At 38.5% G+C, this 21,673-nt stretch overlaps 1 protein-coding gene across 18 annotated transcripts in view; it reads left to right on the top strand.

The window, feature by feature from the left end:
- Positions 1–2,448: 2,448 nt before the first annotated feature.
- znf740a (zinc finger protein 740a) overlaps positions 2,449–21,673 on the top strand; it is a 28,904-nt gene continuing 9,679 nt past the window's right edge. For 2 of the 18 annotated variants that reach the window (XM_071919405.2, XM_071919398.2), the window contains exons 1-21: positions 2,449–2,699; positions 5,478–5,646; positions 5,857–6,039; positions 6,932–7,078; positions 7,823–7,943; positions 8,198–8,281; positions 9,073–9,156; positions 11,759–11,842; positions 12,740–12,823; positions 13,357–13,440; positions 13,851–13,934; positions 14,780–14,863; positions 16,833–16,916; positions 17,299–17,382; positions 17,755–17,838; positions 18,294–18,377; positions 19,121–19,204; positions 19,674–19,757; positions 20,506–20,589; positions 20,980–21,063; positions 21,519–21,602. In XM_071919405.2, the coding sequence (XP_071775506.1) occupies positions 5,602–5,646; positions 5,857–6,039; positions 6,932–7,078; positions 7,823–7,943; positions 8,198–8,281; positions 9,073–9,156; positions 11,759–11,842; positions 12,740–12,823; positions 13,357–13,440; positions 13,851–13,934; positions 14,780–14,863; positions 16,833–16,916; positions 17,299–17,382; positions 17,755–17,838; positions 18,294–18,377; positions 19,121–19,204; positions 19,674–19,757; positions 20,506–20,589; positions 20,980–21,063; positions 21,519–21,602 (1,840 nt within the window). In that variant the 5' untranslated portion in view covers positions 2,449–2,699; positions 5,478–5,601. The remainder of the gene's footprint in view (positions 2,700–5,477; positions 5,647–5,856; positions 6,040–6,931; positions 7,079–7,822; positions 7,944–8,197; positions 8,282–9,072; positions 9,157–11,758; positions 11,843–12,739; positions 12,824–13,356; positions 13,441–13,850; positions 13,935–14,779; positions 14,864–16,832; positions 16,917–17,298; positions 17,383–17,754; positions 17,839–18,293; positions 18,378–19,120; positions 19,205–19,673; positions 19,758–20,505; positions 20,590–20,979; positions 21,064–21,518; positions 21,603–21,673) is intronic. The other 16 variants (XM_071919409.2, XM_071919402.2, XM_071919399.2 and 13 more) reach the window with 15 other exon arrangements.

Below are 21,673 nucleotides of genomic sequence, written 5' to 3'. Positions count from 1 at the left end.
TGTACGAGGTGGAGCGAGCAGAAAGGTGTCATGGGAGTGGAAGAGGCAGGTCATGTGATTTTCTGCACCAATGACCTTAGGTATTGCATTTCCCCTACCTGGTACATTGTGTGTGTGTGTGTGTGTGTGTGTGTGTGTGTGTGTGTGTGTGTGAGTGAGTTTGTGTGAGTCTGTGTGAGTGTGTGTGTGCATTTGCACGCATGAATGTCACCCAGCAAAATTCCTGAAAACAATAGGCAATAACTCCCGAGGCAATAATTTGTCAAATTGAAAAATAACTAAATAAATAAAATAACACCAACCCATTATGGAAAAGTGGTATTTTATACAACTTAATACCTTCATAAAGCTGATATGATAAGAGGACGTGGGAAGGTTTAGTAGGAAGATAGGTGAAGACAAAGCAGAGGAATGGGACAGAAAGGAAAGGAATGGAGAAACAGACATAGCGAGAAGCTCAGGTTTCTCTGCACAGTTTGTATGACGGAGCAGAACTGAAGTCCCCAGGGACTGGCAATGCAGTGATGTATGACAGAGTTTTGTTAAACACTGTTTTTGTCCACTTTATGTGAAATGCTTACTCATAGTACATTACAAAGTTGTATGAACTCTGATTCAGGCTTTTTTGTGCCCTTTAAGTCAAATAGTTACAATGTATTGTAGTGCTTTGGAGCTGAATGGTTGGGCCATGCGTCTTTGCTGCTCTCAACAGCACAAAACCAAAAGTATCTAAAGCAGAGTGAATGGGCAATGAATGTGAAAACTGTCTTGACGTGTTACCATTGCTACAACACTCTAGGCAACTGCCTGCAGAACAACAGAAAGTTTTAAATAAAAATAGCATATCAAATATATTTGATCTTACATAATTTGTTGTGATGGGTATAAAAAGAGGCTGTGGTTGTGCATTGTGCAGGCATTAGATGATTGTGTTAGCCTTGCCTTGAGGCCAGCAGGATGGCATAGTGAGGAGGGAGACCATCCTTTCAACTGGAGGACCCAGGTTCAAGCCGCTGTGTTGGCAAGCATCCACTCTGCTGAACTGTCCTTGAGCAAGACACCGTGTCCCTACCAGCTCCAGGGGCGCTGCTCTGAAACTGACCCTTCACTCTGACCTAGGACAAGCGAATAGAGAATTTCATTTGTCATTGCACTTTTGATATTTAAAAAACGTATGCTGTTTTGAGAACACTGTCTTTGCATTATATAGAATTACATAGATTGGGAACTGTTAGGCTGAAGTGACTCATAGACAACCATTCAAATTGATCAGCAAACAAAATTAATGGTTCAGCAAGCTCTATATTACACTACACACAAGCATTTAACTTAACATAAAGGGGACAAAACCACATGAACAGGAGTTCATTAATCTAACACACATATGTGCAAGAATTGAAATTAACTGAGAGTGGACAAAAACATACAGTGCCTTGTAAAGCTTCATAATGTACACAACAAGAGTTCCTATAGCTTTTTGGCAGGCAGTGCCTTACTGAGGTCACAAAATACCTGACCCCATAATGAACTATATGAAAACTTTTATGTCATGTTAATGTTTAGGGTTGGAATATTTCATTTCTCAGGACACAAATCAGGCTGCTCAATAACAAAGAAAACATATATGAATAAAGAAACCAATAGAAAATCATATTTGAAACCAGTTATATAGGAGTTCAGTTGGATTTTGTCCAGTTACTATATTATTTTATTGGAATCCTGTAGATTTTTTTGACCAGCACAGTGTTCATACAGGGGCTTCTGTGTAGTCCAAAAGCCACTTTTGTTCATTTGAAAATAGTATTATTACAGTAATTTTCGTTTGATTGGGGATTTGTCAAGGGAATTGCATACTTGCAATCCCAAGGTGGGACATTTTGCATCATGAGCAAGGATTTCTCTTTTAGGACAAAAACACAGTAATTGCAAAAAAAATTATAATGGCATAGGTTATTGTAGGCTATTTGGTGTCAGACAACATAAATAATTAATTATTTTATTCTCTTCTCACTGTGTGAAAACAGAAAGAACATGTTAATCAAATTAATGGACTTTTGTGTCGAATTTTTAAATGGTCTAGATTAATGGGATAGGAAAGCTCACTGAAAATGGACCCTTTCCATTTTCACATAAAATAGTGACTTTAGCCGACTGTTTTTTGTCTTTGAAGCCTCAGAAGCTGGTCTCAAATACCAAATGTTTTAATTCTAGCATTCTAAATACAATTCCGAAGCAGAGTCTAACATACACCCTAAATGCAATTGCACTGAATGGACCTGATACAGTCGGCTTTGTAACATGGCACAGAAACGGGCTTTGGAGCGGCGTGGATAATGAAGTCTGATATTTGTCATTTTAAGTGTTCAGCCCTTCCTTCTTTTTCTGCGTCTCTTTACCCAGTAGTCGTCTGCATCTGCTGCAAACGGAGACAGGCCCGATCGACCACGAAATAACCAGCTAACGATACGTTGGAGCTCCTGAACAATAGTAGAAATAGATTAGCAAGCCGAATGATGTCCATTCTCACAATCGGCGCTCCCTTCGCATAGAGAGCTGATTGAAGAAATCGTTATTATGATGACCCTTTTCTCCTCGCTTGAGAAGGCTTTCCTGTGTGGGGGAGTGGGTTACATCCTGTGGCGTTTCCTGTGTTTGTAAACTAGACGGGATCGAAAACGTCGGACGAGTGAAGCTCTAAGGTAGCTAAATAGCTGTTTATTTTTCATCGATGCTCGATGGATTTTAATTGTGTAGTCAGTGGTTTGCTGTTTGATATAAAATTTACTCTCGAACTAGGCAGCAAATGGATTTAGCTAATGTTACAGCGTCAGTGTTAGCCAATGCTAACCAGCTAGCAAACGTTAGCTAAATCAGCGGGAGGGGGAGGCGCTCGCAACGACGGCCATCACGAATATCTTTATCGCTGAATCTTGTCTTGAATGAACTGAGCTTGTGCCTTATTTTATGACCATAGTAGAAAGCTTTAATCGGACAGTTAGTTCGGTAGATAATTTAGTAGAGCTAAGCTTTCGAACAGATGACCAGGTGGGGACATAACATTGTTCAATTACTACACTGGGCGAGGGCGCCAGCGAGTGGCTAGCTAGCTAGCTAGCTAATGTTAGCAAGCTCGTCCAACATCGGTAAAGCTAGGTTGAATAACGTTAGCAGTGCTAAGGCCATTACAGTCAGTGATGTGATATAAACTGCGCATATTGATCCTCACGCAACACTATGTTAACGTTATTGCCTTTCTTCTGCTGGAAACTACACTATGGTGTAGCTGCCTGCCTACTAGCTAACGTTAGCTATCTATTTTGCTAGTACCGTTAGCTACCTAACGCAAATGGCGAAAGCAGTGTAACGTTAACGTAACATGCAAAATCTGTGCCTCTACTTGGCTATCGTTAACTTTGTGTTAGCTTGCTAACGTACATGTAGTGCTTTGAACCATTAGCAGACAGACCTTGCATCGACGGTGCTTCACAAGATTCGAGTAACGCTGTTATTTGTTCAGTAAATTAATGGCCTCCTCGCAACACATTCAAACCTTGGAAAACATACAGACGTGTTTTAGATTAGATGAGTATAGGCCCCGAGCTTTGCTTTCTTAAGTCTTCGTACCAAGTCCAACATCCGTTAGAAAATGAAGTTAGATAAAAATGTGTAATACCGCATTTACGCCCACCAATAACGTTAACTTGCATAGCAAAAGTGAATCGTATTCAGTCTTCCCGAGACTCAGTTTAGTATTCTGAGTACACCAATACATATGATAAGTTGATCACATTTAACTAGAATGATACTAGGCAGGGTTTTTTTGTTTTGCATTTAAACTTTACAAGGCGAATGTAGTAATAACTAGTTTTGGAAAGGGGGCCTCGCCCTCCCCCAATCACATATGAAAACAACAGAAGAAGCAGACTCGCAGCAAATCTGAAAACTGTTCCCACTGTGTTCACTTTTTCACGCATTGTTCCTTATTGTTAGCTGTATAGTGTGCTTTAAAGCAGCACCCTTTCGTGTTTTGGGTTAGGGTTAGTAATAACTTTAAGATATAAACTCCAGTCCATTTTTAAACTGTAGATTCGTTGAAACGTGTGTTATGACTTTTGTTCAATACTCTCAAGAAGTCTTGCTTTTATCGCTAATAACTCTTACACATGGTATGTTCAGGTGAGTTAGAGTGAAGGGGCCTGGTTTTGTCTCACTCTAACAGGAGCAATGGTTTTGAATGCACTTCGACTTCCATTGTATTTTTAACTATTAGATGTTTTGAGTGTTGTTTAGGTGGACACTGATCATTTTTCAATGTGTGTGTATATATATTTCATTAGTGTGTGTATCCATTTACTTGTGTGTGTTATTTATCTGTGTACCTAACGCTGGGGCTTACAGTCAAATTTGAGTTTGTGCTGAATTTCTGCCTGGTGTTATTTCATGCTTACAACATTGTTATAATACTTAAATTATAGTAGTTTTTATAAAAAATCTGTCAATTGGATATTTTAAATTTTCATGCTTGGAGGATCTGCTCCAGTTTCAAATTACTAGGTATATCATCAAGCATACTCATAAAATGAAATTATTTTGTAATATGAGCTGTAGAGGTTTTAGCCTGTCTCCTTCTCTCAGCCCATTTTCTTTTGCTCTTTTTTTCTGTGCAATACCTTCTCATCTTCTCAGGTTTCAACTTAATTGTTTCCCGCAAATCTTACCGAATACTTGTATACAATGCCAATTGTCACTAAATTCGATAGCAGTTAATATAGAGTACAAAGGGACCTATTATACTGCACATGCAAGCACATATTTTATTTTAGAAGAGTACTTTGCCTAGTTAAGATCTGCTTGTTGGTTTTGTGGTCCCAGTACATCCAGGTGTGTTGTGTGGTTGGATTGGGGCACTAATGTTAACCAGCATGTTTACTATAATTGTTTGTGAACTAGTGAGGTTAATTGGATTATTGGTAGCTATCTAGCTATGCCAAATAGAAGTAGTATAAGCTACACAGATATTGGTTCTTCTGTATAGTAGGCAGGATATTCAGTTGTATACCCTAATCACAACTCGGATATGGGAAAATTGTTTAATGTCTAGGGATTTGTTTGAAAGCAAATGGTAGTGACAGTCTATAAATTGCTTGCCTTGATCAACTAAGGTAGCTCAGCTACTAGGTAAACGGATTATTAATCAAACAATAACCAATAAGCTGTGTTCATGTTTTTTTTTTGTTGATGGGAAATGCATGAAGAATCATAAGACTGCTATGAACAAAGTCCATGCTAAATCTACAGTTATTAATATCTATTATTTGTACAATTAGAGAATATTGACGTGTATCATATTTTGCGACAAACTTGAAATGTAAATGTGAAAAAATTACCCTAACTGGAGTTAATGGAAGGTGTAACAGCCCATGATGCCGTTGTAATTTAATGTTTGTCTGTTTCATCCACATCCTCCTCTTCCTCAGTTTTAATGCTAGATGAGTGAGGTGGGTGTGGCTTCCCACCAGACCGACCATCCTGACTGACGGATCTCTGGATGACCTTGTCCCCACCCCTGTCCCTGCGCTCACATACACCGTTCCCACAGCAATGTCACATCTGCCCAGCAGCTCAGTCCGCGACCATATGAAATGGGTTTGTTTTAAGAACACCAAAATGGTTACAAATAACATTATTTGCAGTCATGTGTCACTCAGGATGTTGTCGTTGTTGACGTAGCTCGTTAAATGCCGTGTGAATGGCAAAAATGGCTCATGTGCAGACTACATAAAATTACAGCCTGTTTTTAATGTATGGTATAGGTGGTTTAGTTTTGTCCTTAAATCTGCTGTCTTTTGTTTCCAGGCGGGGCTGCTTGGCTGCGAAGCGGTCCTTTCCAGCATGGCCCTGATGCAGGCCAGCTCCATGGCCGGTCCGCCCAAAAAAATGATGGCTCCGCTTGGCCATGGACCACCGCAGAGAGATGGCCCTGACCGTGGGCCCCAGAGCCATATGATCCTCCCATCTGGAATGAGCTGTCCACCCCTGGTTAGGACACACTGGGGAAATGTGGAGTGGAAATGGGGCTATTTTGTTTTGTGTTTTTTAATATCGTAAAGGGTGTAAACCCCCTGCCTTCATAAAACTGAAAACACAGTGCAAGGAGTTTCCCTTTGAATGGAGTCAGAATTTCAAATTATTGTTAAAATTGAATTTTCTAGTTGACATTGTAAAGTAATGAAGTTACCAGCAATGAGTGCAAAGTTTTAACTTTCTGCTGCAGTGTATCCAAAAATTAGAAGGCAGTGATGTTGGCCCACCTCAACTTTACTTTCAAACCATCTCCACTTTTTGTTTTTGTAGTACTTTACCTGTTGAAAAAGAATGTGAGTTGAAATCATACAAGCTGTAGAGGATATAAAAAGTGTTATCTTGACAGAACCACAGTCACACTGTGCATAAGGGCAAATTTAAGCAGGTTCTTTTCCGGGAAGGCTAGTCAATAGATAGAAATTAGCCTCAATATTTCCTGTATTAGTAGCTCCACATAAGCCTGTACAAGCTACACCTGTTAACAATTGATCTAAAACCTTGCTCTAATCAACACATTACTTCATTATATGCCTCAGTGATCAGAACTTCTCCCAATTATTTTTCTCAATTATAATCCCTTCCTGCTATTACTAAAACCATGATGCACAATTTGCAATCCAACTATTCAACACTAGCTTCTTTATCTAGTTGTGGGGAAAAACATGCACATAACAGAGGTTCACATGTATCATTCATTTCACTCATGCCTTGTTTAGATATTTTGCATTGTTTGCTAAAGTAAGGGAAACTTATTTGAAGTAATATAAAATAAGTTTTGCCATGACATTATAATGCACAGTCTTTGAAGATCTTTGTCTTAAGCTTCTATTTTTTTTGTGATCACTAGCTCATCCGGAAGGAAGGTGAATTCCAAGCTCCCCGCCTGCTGGACGAGAAGGAGATGAGGGCCAACGAGGACATGCAGCTGAAAAAAAAGAACAGGAAGTCAGGAACGCCCTGTAAAGTGAGAGAACAAGAAGGAAGGGGAGGGAAGGTCAGTGGCTATGAATGTTAGAGAGGAATGGCCTGTGTGCAAACATGCACAGTAGATATCACAGTAGACATGGTAGAAAATGTGGCTTTTGGCCCCTATTTGTGGTTTTGTAGAGCCATTTAACTTTTTAGTGTGCCTGATCTGGGGCTTTCATGTGTGCACATTTTGTTTGTGTGGGGGTGGGGGGAGGAGTTCAGGGAAGATGTGGAGGGGGTGGAGGATCTCTAGAGAGGAAAGAGGGGGAGGGGAATGGAGCAAAGAGGAGCACAATAACTGCAGTTGTGTGCATAACAGGGGGAGCAGTAACAGGAGGGCATTAGGCCACTGGGAGGGTTGGTGGTTTTTGTCTTTAAAATGAACATCTAGTAGAAAATAAATTTCAGGCCTCGTGCATTCATAACCACTACAGTTTTGGATTTGTTGATGTGTTATATTTTATGTATTTTACAATTTTTATTGTATTTTTCTATTGGGTTAATGTTATGTATCTGCATGATTACTTTCAGGGTTCTGTGTGATCATCCATTTTCAAGTGAATCAAAAATCCCTCTCATTACTGAATTTTAAGAGGCACTGTAGATTTTCACCAGATCTAGTAAAAATGGTGTGTGGGTGTTACAGGAGACATAATGGCTCCCTCAACAATGTGCCAGAGAGATGAGAAATGTACTGCATCTCAGGTTATATAATTTGTGTGGCATTTGAATCAGATGCTGAACTGCTATTCTTTGCTGTTCTCCTTAGGGTACAGGTGCAGATGAGAATGGTCCATCATCCAAAGTGCAGAAAAACTTCATCTGCGATCACTGTTATGGAGCATTTAGGAGTGGATACCACCTGAAGAGACATATCCTCATTCATACAGGTATGTGTCATGCGTGGAACAACCTGCCTTTACAGTATATCCATGAGCATTTGTAATGCCTGATTACATAAAGCAAATTTGTAGGCAGAGGCCCTCAGAGCTTGAGTAAGTTGGACTGAATCTAGGAGTGTGCAGCAACTGTAAGGTTTTGCAATGGCCTGCTTAAAGAGCTTGTTTGGTATTAGCTTTTGCCTCACAGCTAATTGGTGGTATCTGTGGGGACCTTTCACTAAAACTGGTGCTCTTCGGTTTAGGGGAGAAGCCGTATGCTTGTGCCATATGTGACATGAGGTTTATTCAGCGTTACCACCTGGAGAGACACAGCCTCATTCACACGGGTATGCGTCCTCTAACCGTACCCATATTACATAAATCAGACTACCTGTGTAGTCTTCCACTTGAATCAATGGACAGCAAAAGATGCTCAGGGTTCATTTTGTCTGTGGACAGTAATTTCCAACAAAGCAAAAAAAAAAAAAAAACTATTTACCCCTAAATATAAAGCACAGGATTTCTCTTGTACATATTGGTCCCCCAACACCAGAAGAAAAATTAAAGACGGTGATGGTTTATTTGTGAAAGCATCACCGCACAGGCCGCACAAAGCACGTGATTGTTCAATTTTGACGTTTGTTTTAAATCTTTTTTGCATTTGATTATTGCTTTTTAAATGAAAATCAATGCATGGACATCAAAGGACTATATTCCTAATTATTTACTTAAAATGTAGAATGAGGTCTTACAACGTTTGCACAGTATCAGCATTTGCGTTGTACCCTTTGACACTGCATTCTTTGTTTTTCATTGTTTTAAGAGTATGCACTGTGGGTAAGTCAACTTCCAACCTAATAGTTTGTTTACAAAAGTGACCTATTGCCTCCTGTATTGCCAAAATGAAATGCATTAATAGTCAACTAATGTTGACCAAATTAACCCCATTCAGTTGGTGAGGTTTATATGTTACAGTTTTATATTCCAATATCCCAATAGCTTGAGTAAGCAGTTGCTCTTCCATGGCAACAATGCATCTGTTCTTTATGTCCTCTACTTAGGAAAATTTATCCAGTAAAATGATTTTCGCATATTGTGCAGACTGAATAGCTAATAATTTTATGCTCTGTGTGCATAGGGGTGAAGCCGTACGCTTGTTCCATGTGTGACATGAGGTTTTTCCAGCGTTACCACCTGGAGAGACACAGCCTCACTCATACGGGTATGCGTCCATTTACCGTACCCATTTCAGGTTAAACCAACATTCCCCAGCCAAAAGTCCTTTAGGAGTCCAATAGGAAAACCCTTTTAAAATCCAACCTAAACCGTTCATATTTTGGACTAATCGTTGCTCCTTAGTGTCTAACAGAATTTTTAGACGGTCCAGTAGGATTGCAATTTGCATATGACAGTCCAAAAGGATTATTCCTATTAGTTAGGAGTCCTGTTGTGCAAAAATCAGCATTTGATGTGGGTCTTGTGTTATTCTTGCCTTAGGAGTTAATACCTCAGGCCATTGTTTTTCCTTAACATTATGAAAATAATTTGTGCCTACTTGTGCTGATTCATGTGTCTTATACTTCCATTGTGTTTTCAGTTGTACTTGACACTCCTGAAAACTTTCCATTGTGTCACTTTTTTTTCGAAAAATTGCTGTCTTGCTTTATAAAGTTATGGCCCCCCAGTTTTAGCCTTTCTTTGCCTACTGCAGCCCCTACTACTGTTGAAAGTCGCTGTGTGATATATGGGTACACCCCATTACACACCTTTGGTCTATAATGGATTGTGACGCAGTTTAATAGCACATTTTTGCGATGGAGGGGCTGTTCCATCTTTGATTTAAATTACGTTTTATAGCTTGTGACACACATTACAACAGAAGTCCTAGCAAACGCATGTACTCAACACTGTATGTTAGGTGCTGATTTCAAACAGTAGGGGGAGAGTATGAGCAACATTTCCATTCTGAAATACTGAAATCAAATTTGCTCAAACACCGAGAGACTGCAATGTCTCAGATAAGAAAAGGTGAAAATGTATCAAATGTAGTGTTATTTATGGGGTTTCAAATCCCTATTCAATATCTCAATAGAAAAAAAGATGCTGAGGAATGGTCTGAGGTATTAACTCCCATCAAGGTATGAATTGCAAAGAACCCACAAGCCAAAATGCTAGTAATGATCTTTTAAATGATTCTAGACAAGGAAGTATTACTGATTGTTCTCATTAAGCATCTGTCCTTTTAAGTGACTACTACAGAAGCACTGGATCTTAACCATTTTTTTTACATAGAAAAGCCATGCGTGTCGACATGTCTGCTGTATGTGCAAGACATGACACATGACAAGGTGTCCATTAAAGTATTGTAATGGACCTTTGGAGGCAAATAAATACCCAATATGAAGATATATTTTATTGGACCCCTCAAAGTGTATTATCCCGCTTGTACCATTGCCGCTTGCCAACAAAAAAAATCACAACTATTCAATCATAACTGCTTGAAGAAAAATTTACCCTGGCTTTATTTTCTGCTATTTTTTAACAAGATTATTTCCTTGACAACTCCTTTCCTGGCAATTTCCTAGCAACCTGTGACTGCTGCTTCAGCATGCTAGCAGAGCTGGCAGGACTCGCTGTCAGCCATAAAACACTGGGCATATCAAAACTTGAGTAAATTCTGCACATGGTAACACGAAACGACTTGCTAGCGCAAATATGTAGTAACTAAGATATTCGTTAAAACAATTTTTCATTCATAGATTTATCTACGGTAGTTGTGGAGCTCAGTAGGACTTTTGAAGCTAGTGGCATGGTTTCACTGCCACAGTATAAGAGAAGGGGGTGGGTGGTTACATTGTAACATGAGACAAAATAATGCTGTTTGGGGGAGTAGATCTTTCAGGAGACTTGATTGCTAACTAGGGTATTTTGAAGGGACCTTGAATATCTGGGTGTTTGAAACACACCAGTGCATGGCTTTAATGGAATGCTCAGACCCTGCAATGCATTAAAAATAAATGTGTTAAATAAATGTGTTAAAATAAAATGTCCCCCAGCCAGATCAAGTCAGATTTGAGTAGCTGATTCACCTAGGCCATGGTATAATATGGGAATAGTCCTTTGATGTCCAAGCCTATTTGATATGCAGATTTATTGCTGCACAACTCATGTGTCTAAGATGTGATTGTCTGGCTTTTGAACTCAGTTTTTTTATTTGTGAATATGTAGTTGCTCACAGCTCTATAGATGCTTTTTGTGTAGGTTTAAGGCGGCGATCAGATTGAAAGCTTTTAAAAGCCGAGGTGGATCATCACCCTGTAGTCCTAGCGAGCAAGTACACTTATAGCTGTTTATGCCACCATTGAAAATTGAGTTCAAGTGTGGTACATTGAAGTTGAACCAAGTTCAACTCAAGATGCCAAACACTGCTCACCACGATGCTCCGAATGCTTGTTTACACTCACCACAGAAAACAGTGGAGAAGTGTTAGCTAGCGTTTCTGCTTCAGCTTGCCAGTGTGATCGCCGTCTAAGCGCTTCTTTGCTACCTTGCTACTGACCTGTATGTCTTGTTGTAAACATGCCTGGCATATATCCTGTTGCCGTTTTTCTTTCACGATGTAGGCCAGATTCTTTGAAGGGCAATGTTCCTCATAACAACCACTTTCAATCATTAGAAGTAAAGCAAATCAGCCCCTCACACTAAACTTTGATAAGAAAGTGAAATGTCTGCCAGGTTCTAGTGATTTAATGCCTTGTGAATAATGCTTCCCCTTGATGCAAAAGGAACCTCCCAGCTAATATGTTGATGCTTTGTGTATGTAGGGGTGAAGCCGTACGCTTGCTCCATGTGTGACATGAGGTTCTTCCAACGTTACCATCTGGCGAGACACAGCCTCACTCATACTGGTATGCGTCTGCTCACCCTAGCTCATTAGACTGTGGTTTTTTAAAGATGCCTTATCTTTTGGAGTGATAGCGCACAAATTAGGGTTGGGGTTGTCTAATTAACTAAGAGCTTCAAATATTTACACTTTACACTATATATTCACAAACTTCATATATCATAGATGCATCCAGGACATCTGTTGGGACTCTTTCCTCATCTGAAACATGCCATTTTCAGTTGTTGATGTGACTACATGCAGACCTGAGCAAAAGTTTATGACGCTGTTACTCTACTTATTGTTCATCATTTTATTCCAAAGCATAAAGCATGATTAAATGATTTTATTAGATCTGATTCTGGACTGAAGATGAATAAGCTAGATAAACATTCTTTTGACCGACATAATTTGTTCCTCTTGTAGAGATCTAAATTCCGGATATTGCTAACAGCTGGTTTGTTGAAATTCTCTCATCTGTAGATGCACACACTGAGGCGGGGCAAATGTGTGAGAATTGCTTCAAGTCGGAGATACTTTGATACACTGCACATGCACAGCAGCAGCTAATGTAAAAAAAACCCCCCACAAATTAAGGTTTAGATTTAATGCACAATGTGCTGGCTGAAGGTTTGTGAGTGGGATATCTGAATCTACACGACTTCAGCTTTTCCCCTGCTGAATGCTCTGCTTAGCTGTGTGCAATTGTTCCTCCGTTGTGCCTAAATTCTGACTGAATTGACCCAATTCCCGGTCACAGCACACATAACCATGAACGTCAAAAGAAGCATCTGTTTCTCAGGGTGATATAAATTGATGTAGATGCATCAGAAGAGCTATCTGAAGGGAAGAGTTGATGGTTATGTGTTGAAACGTATTTGTCATGTTTCTAGCTAATATTTTCATACTTTTATGTGTGTAGGGGTGAAGCCATACGCTTGCTCCATGTGTGACATGAGGTTTTTCCAACGCTACCACTTGGCAAGACACAGCCTGACTCACACGGGTATGGGTTTGCCCTTCTTTGCTACATTAGAGCCCAAATACCCGGGTTACTGAAGTATAGCAGTTCCACATTTGTAGACTGATAGCACAACAAACTTGAGTCTGGCTTTTAAAACTATTCATAGGCATCAAGCCATGTTTATTGTTAGGGCATGCAGGATATCTTTTAGTTTGTGCTTTAACTTTTTTAAAGTAGTATTTTGGCCAGTATTTCCCTGGGTTGCCTGGATTGCTACTTAAATGCTATGCTTGGAAATTCCATATTTGACTTCAGTGTCTGAAGAAATGTTTCTACCTTTGCAAGCAGCATGTCTGCATTGAAAAAAAGATGTTTTATTGTTTTCAGTGAGGCCACTTGTTTAAGCATTTTGACATAGATTATGAATGCATTGAGCTATCAATTTCTAAATTATGAGTGTGACATCAGATTGCTGCCACTGCTTTTGGCATGTCTGGCTACATGAAATGAATGGGTGTATCCTGTTCAGTTCATCCTGTTCAGTTTTCATAAAAGTTTTTGCTCTGTGTGTGCAGGGGTGAAGCCATATGCTTGCTCCATGTGTGACATGAGATTTTTCCAGAGATACCACCTGGCAAGACACAGTCTCACCCATACGGGTATGAGTCTTACCTTAACCCTCTCACCTGACAGCACCAGGGCTTCTAGAGATTTGCCCTGGTGCCGAGGCAGTGCCTACCTGTGAGAGTACTTTCACACATAGGAGCATGTCTGTGTTGTAATATTCAATCCGTGTTTTGGATTATTGAAGATTTGGTGAAATACAATTTAAAGCTTCAACACTAGTAGCTTAAACACTCCTGTTTTCTTTTCAGGTATAATCTATTTCATGGCATTTTCTAACTGCTTTTAGGCTATGACACATTTTTTTTTTGTCTTTTATGTATGGAGAATAGTTGGTCATGGGGTCTTGTAATTAAGTAAAACTGATCAATGTATGTTAAATGACATATTTTGTGTACATGGTTCATGAGAACAGATTCTAAAGTTTGGTACTGTATGCGTTTAGGGGTGAAGCCATACGCTTGCTCCATGTGTGACATGAGGTTCTTCCAGCGTTACCATTTGGCAAGACACAGCCTCACTCATACTGGTATGCTTGTATTAATTGTTACCCTCTGACTGTGACTTATGACAGGACAACTTACACATGATTTTTTTTATTTTTTATTGATAAACCTCTTTATGTCATATACAATACCATAATTCTGCCATTGTTGATAAACTTCCCTTACTAAAATTAAAAAATATGATAATGGAACTTTAGGCTTTGTTGGAAACTGTCCACTGAAAAATGACTCTTGACATCTTTCTGTCAGTTACCTTGTATTGTGAAAAAATTTTAATTGTACTATTGCATGTGTAGTCAAATTCTATTGTTCAGTAACATGTTAGATATTCAATTAAAGGCACATTACACTTAAAAGTATAAAAAATTCAGGCATCAATAGTCTTTAAAATGTCATGGGAAAAGATGCTACATTTTTCAGAAAATGATCAGCCCCGACCAAATGCAAACACGCACTCTAAGAATTGTTGGCCTGACTGAGCAGCTAAGTGGCACATCTTAAAAGTTAAGGCACTTTAAAAAGCGTCAGTATGAAACTAAAATGAACTTTTCACCCCCATCTATGTGTGTGGTGTGACCAAATAGAATTAAATCTTGTCAAAACCTTATACTGTGAGCCCTTTCTTTCATACAACAATGGGTGTACTTTTTCCTTTGGAGTGATGAAGTGAAGAGATTGAACCCACTGATAACAGAAGTCTTTTGATGTCTGAAAGTTTCTTAGAATCTGACTTTTTTGTGTAATGTCCCTCTGAATTATAGCTGTAATAAGGCATGCAGTTATCAACTTCTTGAATGCTCTTTCATCTTGTTGTTCAAGCATTTAATATTAAGTTGAAACATCGCTAATATTTTTGTGCTCTGTTTAGGGGTGAAGCCGTACGCTTGCACCATGTGTGACATGCGGTTTATACAGCGTTACCAGCTGGAGAGACACAGTCTCACTCATACAGGTATGTCTTCTGGATTTGAACCCTGACCCCTCTCTCTCCCTCACTTTGATCATGCATGAGCCCCACATGAATTTTTACATGGCTGCATCAAACTCGAGTTTGTATTGCCTTCATTTACTATATTGACTAGTGCTAATATTTTAAATATAGAGCAGCATCTACAAGGAGCTCCATAAGTACTTGAACAGCAACATATTTTGTATGTGAAATGACATATATGACCATGAGGCTAAAATGCAGACAGTCTGTTTCAGGTTGAGGTTTCATTCAGCTATATTTGATAAACCAGTAATGTTAGAGTGCTATTTGTAAGCGTTGGGCTGCCAAAAGGATTTGGAAAGATTGAAATTCTGTTCATTAAGGTAGTCATTATTAGTATGTTGTCAAAAAAAGTTGAAATGTGTGATGGCTTCTAGATGTCTACAAGTCATGAACCTTACCATACTTTACTTTCCATACTTTTATGCATTTGAATGTTTGCGAGGACTCAGCTGTGACTATGCTTGGTAGAAATTCAGGTAGAATTTTCTTGTAGAGTTCAATTGGAAAAACGTAGTTGGGAGAAACAACCCGTAAAGTTATTCATGGCTTACTTTGTAAGGCAGAAATGGCAGCCGCATAATGATGAGGCTGGTTGGATTAATCAGATTGTTGTTTAGGCTGTCTGTAATCATTCAGACAGTCATGTACTTCATACTGCCTCTGAGTAATTCAGAGTCAAATGCCGTCTACAGCTTGATTCTCATAATTACATGAAATGCATAATGAGTTGGAACAGCTTGTGAAAATAAGATTCTAAGACTCTGGTGGTGTCTGTGGGTTGCAGACTTATAAAAGTCATTGCACATTAAGATTATTATTATTATTATTATTATTTTTTGAATAATTAAAATAATTAATGATTGAATATTAACATTTCCCCATTTCACAACATCAAAAAAATTAGAACAGATTAACAAAATATTCTCCTGTCTGAAAATAGCTTCACATTAAAGTATTTTTTCCCCCAAAAAATGTAGTGCCACTTTGACAGTCCATCCACACTTGCATCTCAGTCATCGTGTCATTTCACATTCCAAGTAATGGCAAGGAGATAAAATATAAATCACTGTGTTGCTATCCAAATACTTGTGAGGTTCACTGTTCATCTTATTTGAGAACAAGTTATATGGAAGATACTGCTACTTTGTATTACTTTTACAGTCTGATTTTCCACTACAATTTGTAATCCTAAATGTTTAAAGGTTAGTTTATGGAGCATTTTCGATTTTTATACCCTGAAAATCCCAGGCTAGTTTTTCTATGGTGGATTTCAGGACAGTGCCAGTTAAACTAAATCAAAGAGCTGTTTAAGTTAAATACATGAGAATTCCTCTGCAAAGCATTGTCAAATCTTATGTTTTGTGTGTAGATGTTTACCAACTGCCTAAAATTGTCTTACCTCTCGATCAGCGTGACAAAAATTCAAGTTTCCCCTTCACAAATCTATTTTGAGCAGCTATATTTAGTATTTATGTATGTATGTATATATGTGAACACAGACTCCCGGTAGCATAGTGTGATAAACTTAAATACTATTGTGCTTAGAGCAAGTTGGAATGCGCTCATTAAGGACTTTGATTTGGCTCGATCATTTGTCTGGTAATTTTTACAGGTTTGGTGATTGTAAATGATTAGCTACACTTGTTATCTATGCAGGGTATCTCCATTATCCCACAATCTTGCTAATTTGGACATTGGCCTTGGACCTATCCCAATTACAGTTTTACATAAATCAGATGTGAAAATGTAATGTTCCAATTGGAATGGCAGATATATTTTGAAATATGCTGGACGGTCCACTGTTGGACAAAGCGCTGATGAGTGCAACCAAACTTTACTAAGCATATTGGCATTAGTAAAGTTTAAAATCGATCATTTTTGGCAGTTGAGTTATTTTTATGCTAAAGTTGGTACTTTGTGTGCATAGGGGTGAAGCCGTACGCTTGCACCATGTGTGACAAGAGGTTTTTTCAGCGCTACCACCTGGCGAGACACAGCCTCACTCATATGGGTATGCGTCTGCCAATCTTACCCAGCCACAAGATTAGGATGCTTCAACATCTGTATGCTTGATCTAGTCTTAAATATCTGTATTCATGTACAAATGATGGATGAGACTTATTTTAAGTGTAACAGCCATTAGATGACATCATCAGCTCATGTGATGTGTTGTGTAAGTGGATTTAAGAACCCCCTTTTTAGAATTGTGTAATTTAAGACAAGCATCTTATTCACTGTTGTTCCCTTGTAAGTAATTGTAGGGTCTGACATTGGTTATTAACCACCAATATCAATTTAGCCAAGATTTGTACTCTTTAACTTTGAAATAGCAATACTGATATTTTTTTCTGTGGCAGAGACACAAAAATAATATTGATGCTCTGGTCGTTTAGGTGTGAAACCTTACGCTTGCACCATGTGTGACATGAGGTTTTTTCAGCGTTACCACCTGGCAAGACACAGCCTCACTCATACGGGTATGGGTCCGTGCACCGTGCCCATGACATTTAGTGTCAGGAATGGATGTGAATTTTATTTAGTTTACTTTTTGAAAGGAAAAGTCAATACAAATATGCGGCTATAGTGTGATTTTCTAGTCTGTTGATCGTAGCCATTATCAATTCATCAAGGTAATCTCATGCCATTATCTTTTGGTGTTTGGTGTTTGTTGGCAACTAGAACATTGCGAAATAGATTAAGAAATTATGAGGGAAATATTTGAAAGAATATCTTTATTTTTGCATGAATTGGCATATGTGTGGTTAATAACCAATAGCTTAGATATTCATTACCAAACCAAAGAGTTGAAAGTGAGGCAAAGTAATGTAATATTGCTACTTTGCGTTTAGGTGTGAAACCTTACGCTTGCACCATGTGCGACAAGAGGTTTTTTCAGCGCTACCACCTGGCGAGACACAGCCTCACTCATATGGGTATGCGCCCGCCCACCTTACCCATGTCACTCAGATCAGACAATACTTCAATTACTTTAGACACAGCGTCAGCCATTTTAAAGCAGTTATCATTTCAACTAGAACATTTTGCTTGATCAAGCTTATCGTACATTATTTGTGTAAATGCAACATAAAAGCAAGTCTGAATGGAATACAGGATTGTGACATCATCAGCTCATGTGATGTGTTTTAGTTGTGGATTTAAGAATTGGTTAACACAGGTCGATGCTTCTCTTAATTGGACTGGGGAAAAAAACAAGAGTTTGACTATTCAGCATGAATTAATTGTAATACAATTTAACCAAATTGGTAAAAAAGTGGTTAACAGCCCATCATTTCTGAATAGATGTGTTTGAATTACATTACTCATTGATAGATTGTGAAACACAAAAAATAAGAAGCCTGAAAATAATGTATTGATGCTCTGCGTTTAGGTGTGAAACCTTTTGCTTGTACCATGTGTGACATGAGGTTTGTTCAGCGTTACCACCTGGCAAGACACAGCCTCACTCATACGGGTATGCGTCCATGCACCTGCCCATCTCACATATTGTAGGGCATCACCACTTATTGTTTATTGTGCTAATATGAGGGACGTTTGTGTGTGGTTGCACAAACATAGTATAAAAACAGATGTTTTTCTGCAGGTATTCAGGTTAGTTGCTGTGTGTAAGTCATTTTAATGAAAGTATTTGCTGTTCTTATTACATTTCTGTAACCTTCAGTTCAACTAGGTTAAGGTATTTTACCTAAAATGAATGTTGCCCTCCAGAATTGTTGGCACCTTTTGTTATAGAGATGAGATAAAAAAAAGGCTGTAAAAACAAGTAAGCCCTATGAACATGCCTTATTCTATGCTCTTAAAGTTCTATTATTGTTATTCGTGCACCGTCCCCATGACACATAGTGTCAGGAATGGATGTGAATTTTATTTAGTTAGTTGACTTTAGACATATGCCTATTGAATTGAAAGGAAAAGTCAATACAAATATGCGGTTATAGTGTGATTTCCTAGTCTGTTGATGGTAGCCGTTATCAATTCATCAGGGTAATCTCATGCCATTATATTTGCTGTTTGTTGGCAACTAGAACACTGCAAAATAGATGAAGAAATTATATGAGGGAAATATTTGAAAGAATATCTTTATTTTTGCATGAATTGGCATATGTGTGATTAATAACCAATAGCTTAGATATTCATTCCTAAACCAAAGCGTGGAAAGTGAGGCAAAGTAATGTAATATTGCTACTTTGCGTTTAGGTGTGAAACCTTACGCTTGCACCATGTGCGACAAGAGGTTTTTTCAGCGCTACCACCTGGCGAGACACAGCCTCACTCATATGGGTATGCGCCCGCCCACCTTACCCATGTCACTCAGATCAGAGAATACTACAGTTACATTAGACACAGCGTCAGCCATTTTAAGGCAGTTATCATTTCTTCTAAAATTAACCAGTAGAACATTTTGCTTGATCAAGCTTATCATACATTATTAGTGTAAATGCAGCATAAAAGCAAGTCTGAATGGAATACAGGATTGTGACATCATCAGCTCATGTGATGTGTTTTAGTTGTGGATTTAAGAATTGGTTAACACAGGTCGATGCTTCTCTTAATTGGATTGGGGGAAAAAACAAGAGTTTGACTATTCAGCATGAATTAATTGTAATACAATTTCACCAAATTTGTAAAAAAAGTGGTTAACAGCCCATCATTTCTGAATAGATGTGTTTGAATTACATTACTCATTGATAGATTGTGAAACACAAAAAATAAGAAGCCTGAAAATAATGTATTGATGCTCTGCGTTTAGGTGTGAAACCTTTTGCTTGTACCATGTGTGACATGAGGTTTGTTCAGCGTTACCACCTGGCAAGACACAGCCTCACTCATACGGGTATGCGTCCATGCACCTGCCCATCTCACATATTGTAGGGCATCACCACTTATTTATTGTTGTTAATATCAGGGACGTTTGTGTGTGGTTGCACAAACATAGTATAAAAACAGATGTTTTTCTGCAGGTATTCAGGTTAGTTGCTGTGTATAAGTCATTTTAATGAAAGTATTTGCTGTTCTTATTACATTTCTGTAACCTTCAGTTCAACTAGGTTAAGGTATTTTACCTAAAATGAATGTTGCCCTCCAGAATTGTTGGCACCTTTTTGTTATAGAGATGAGATAAAAAAAGGCTGTAAAAACAAGTAAGCCCTATGAACATGCCTTATTCTATGCTCTTAAAGTTCTATTATTGTTATTCGTGCACCGTCCCCATGACACATAGTGTCAGGAATGGATTTGAATTTTATTTAGTTAGTTGACTTTAGACATATGCCTATTGAATTGAAAGGAAAAGTCAATGCAAATATGCGGTTAGAGTGAGATTTCCTAATCTGTTGATGGTAGCCGTTATCAATTCATCAGGGTAATCTCATGCCATTATATTTGCTGTTTGGCATTTGTTGGAAACTAGACCACTGTGAAATAGATGAAGAAATTATATGAGGGAAATATTTGAAAGGATATCTTTATTTTTGCATGAATTGGCATATGTGTGGTTAATAACCAATAGCTTAGATATTCATTCCTAAACCAAAGAGTTGAAAGTGAGGCAAAGTAATGTAATATTGCTACTTTGCGTTTAGGTGTGAAACCTTACGCTTGCACCATGTGCGACAAGAGGTTTTTTCAGCGCTACCACCTGGCGAGACACAGCCTCACTCATATGGGTATGCGCCCGCCCACCTTACCCATGTCACTCAGATCAGACAATACTACAGTTACATTAGACACAGCGTCAGCATTTTTAAGGCAGTTATCATTTCTTCTAAAATTAACCAGTAGAACATTTTGCTTGATCAAGCTTATCGTACATTATTAGTGTAAATGCAACATAAAAGCAAGTCTGAAGTGTAAGACTTGGTGTTTGGTGTTTGTTGGCAACTAGAACATTGCGAAATGGATGAAGAAATTGTATGAGGGAAATATTTGAAAGAATATCTTTATTTTTGCATGAATTGGCATATGTGTGGTTAATAACCAATAGCTTAGATATTCATTACCAAACCAAAGAGTTGAAAGTGAGGCAAAGTAATGTAATATTGCTACTTTGCGTTTAGGTGTGAAACCTTACGCTTGCACCATGTGCGACAAGAGGTTTTTTCAGCGCTACCACCTGGCGAGACACAGCCTCACTCATATGGGTATGCGCCCGCCCACCTTACCCATGTCACTCAGATCAGACAATACTTCAATTACTTTAGACACAGCGTCAGCCATTTTAAAGCAGTTATCATTTCAACTAGAACATTTTGCTTGATCAAGCTTATCGTACATTATTTGTGTAAATGCAACATAAAAGCAAGTCTGAATGGAATACAGGATTGTGACATCATCAGCTCATGTGATGTGTTTTAGTTGTGGATTTAAGAATTGGTTAACACAGGTCGATGCTTCTCTTAATTGGATTGGGGGGAAAAAACAAGAGTTTGACTATTCAGCATGAATTCATTGTAATACAATTTCACCAAATTGATAAAATGTGGTTAATAGCCCATCATTTCTGAATAGATGTGTTTGAATTACATTACTCATTGATAGATTGTGAAACACAAAAAATAAGAAGCCTGAAAATAATGTATTGATGCTCTGCGTTTAGGTGTGAAACCTTTTGCTTGTACCATGTGTGACATGAGGTTTGTTCAGCGTTACCACCTGGCAAGACACAGCCTCACTCATACGGGTATGCGTCCATGCACCTGCCCATCTCACATATTGTAGGGCATCACCACTTATTGTTTATTGTGCTAATAT

This window comes from Centroberyx gerrardi, chromosome 5 (assembly GCF_048128805.1).
Source record: "Centroberyx gerrardi isolate f3 chromosome 5, fCenGer3.hap1.cur.20231027, whole genome shotgun sequence".
NCBI classification, from domain to species: Eukaryota; Metazoa; Chordata; class Actinopteri; order Beryciformes; family Berycidae; genus Centroberyx; species Centroberyx gerrardi.
This window is presented reverse-complemented; position numbering and strand designations above follow the sequence as displayed.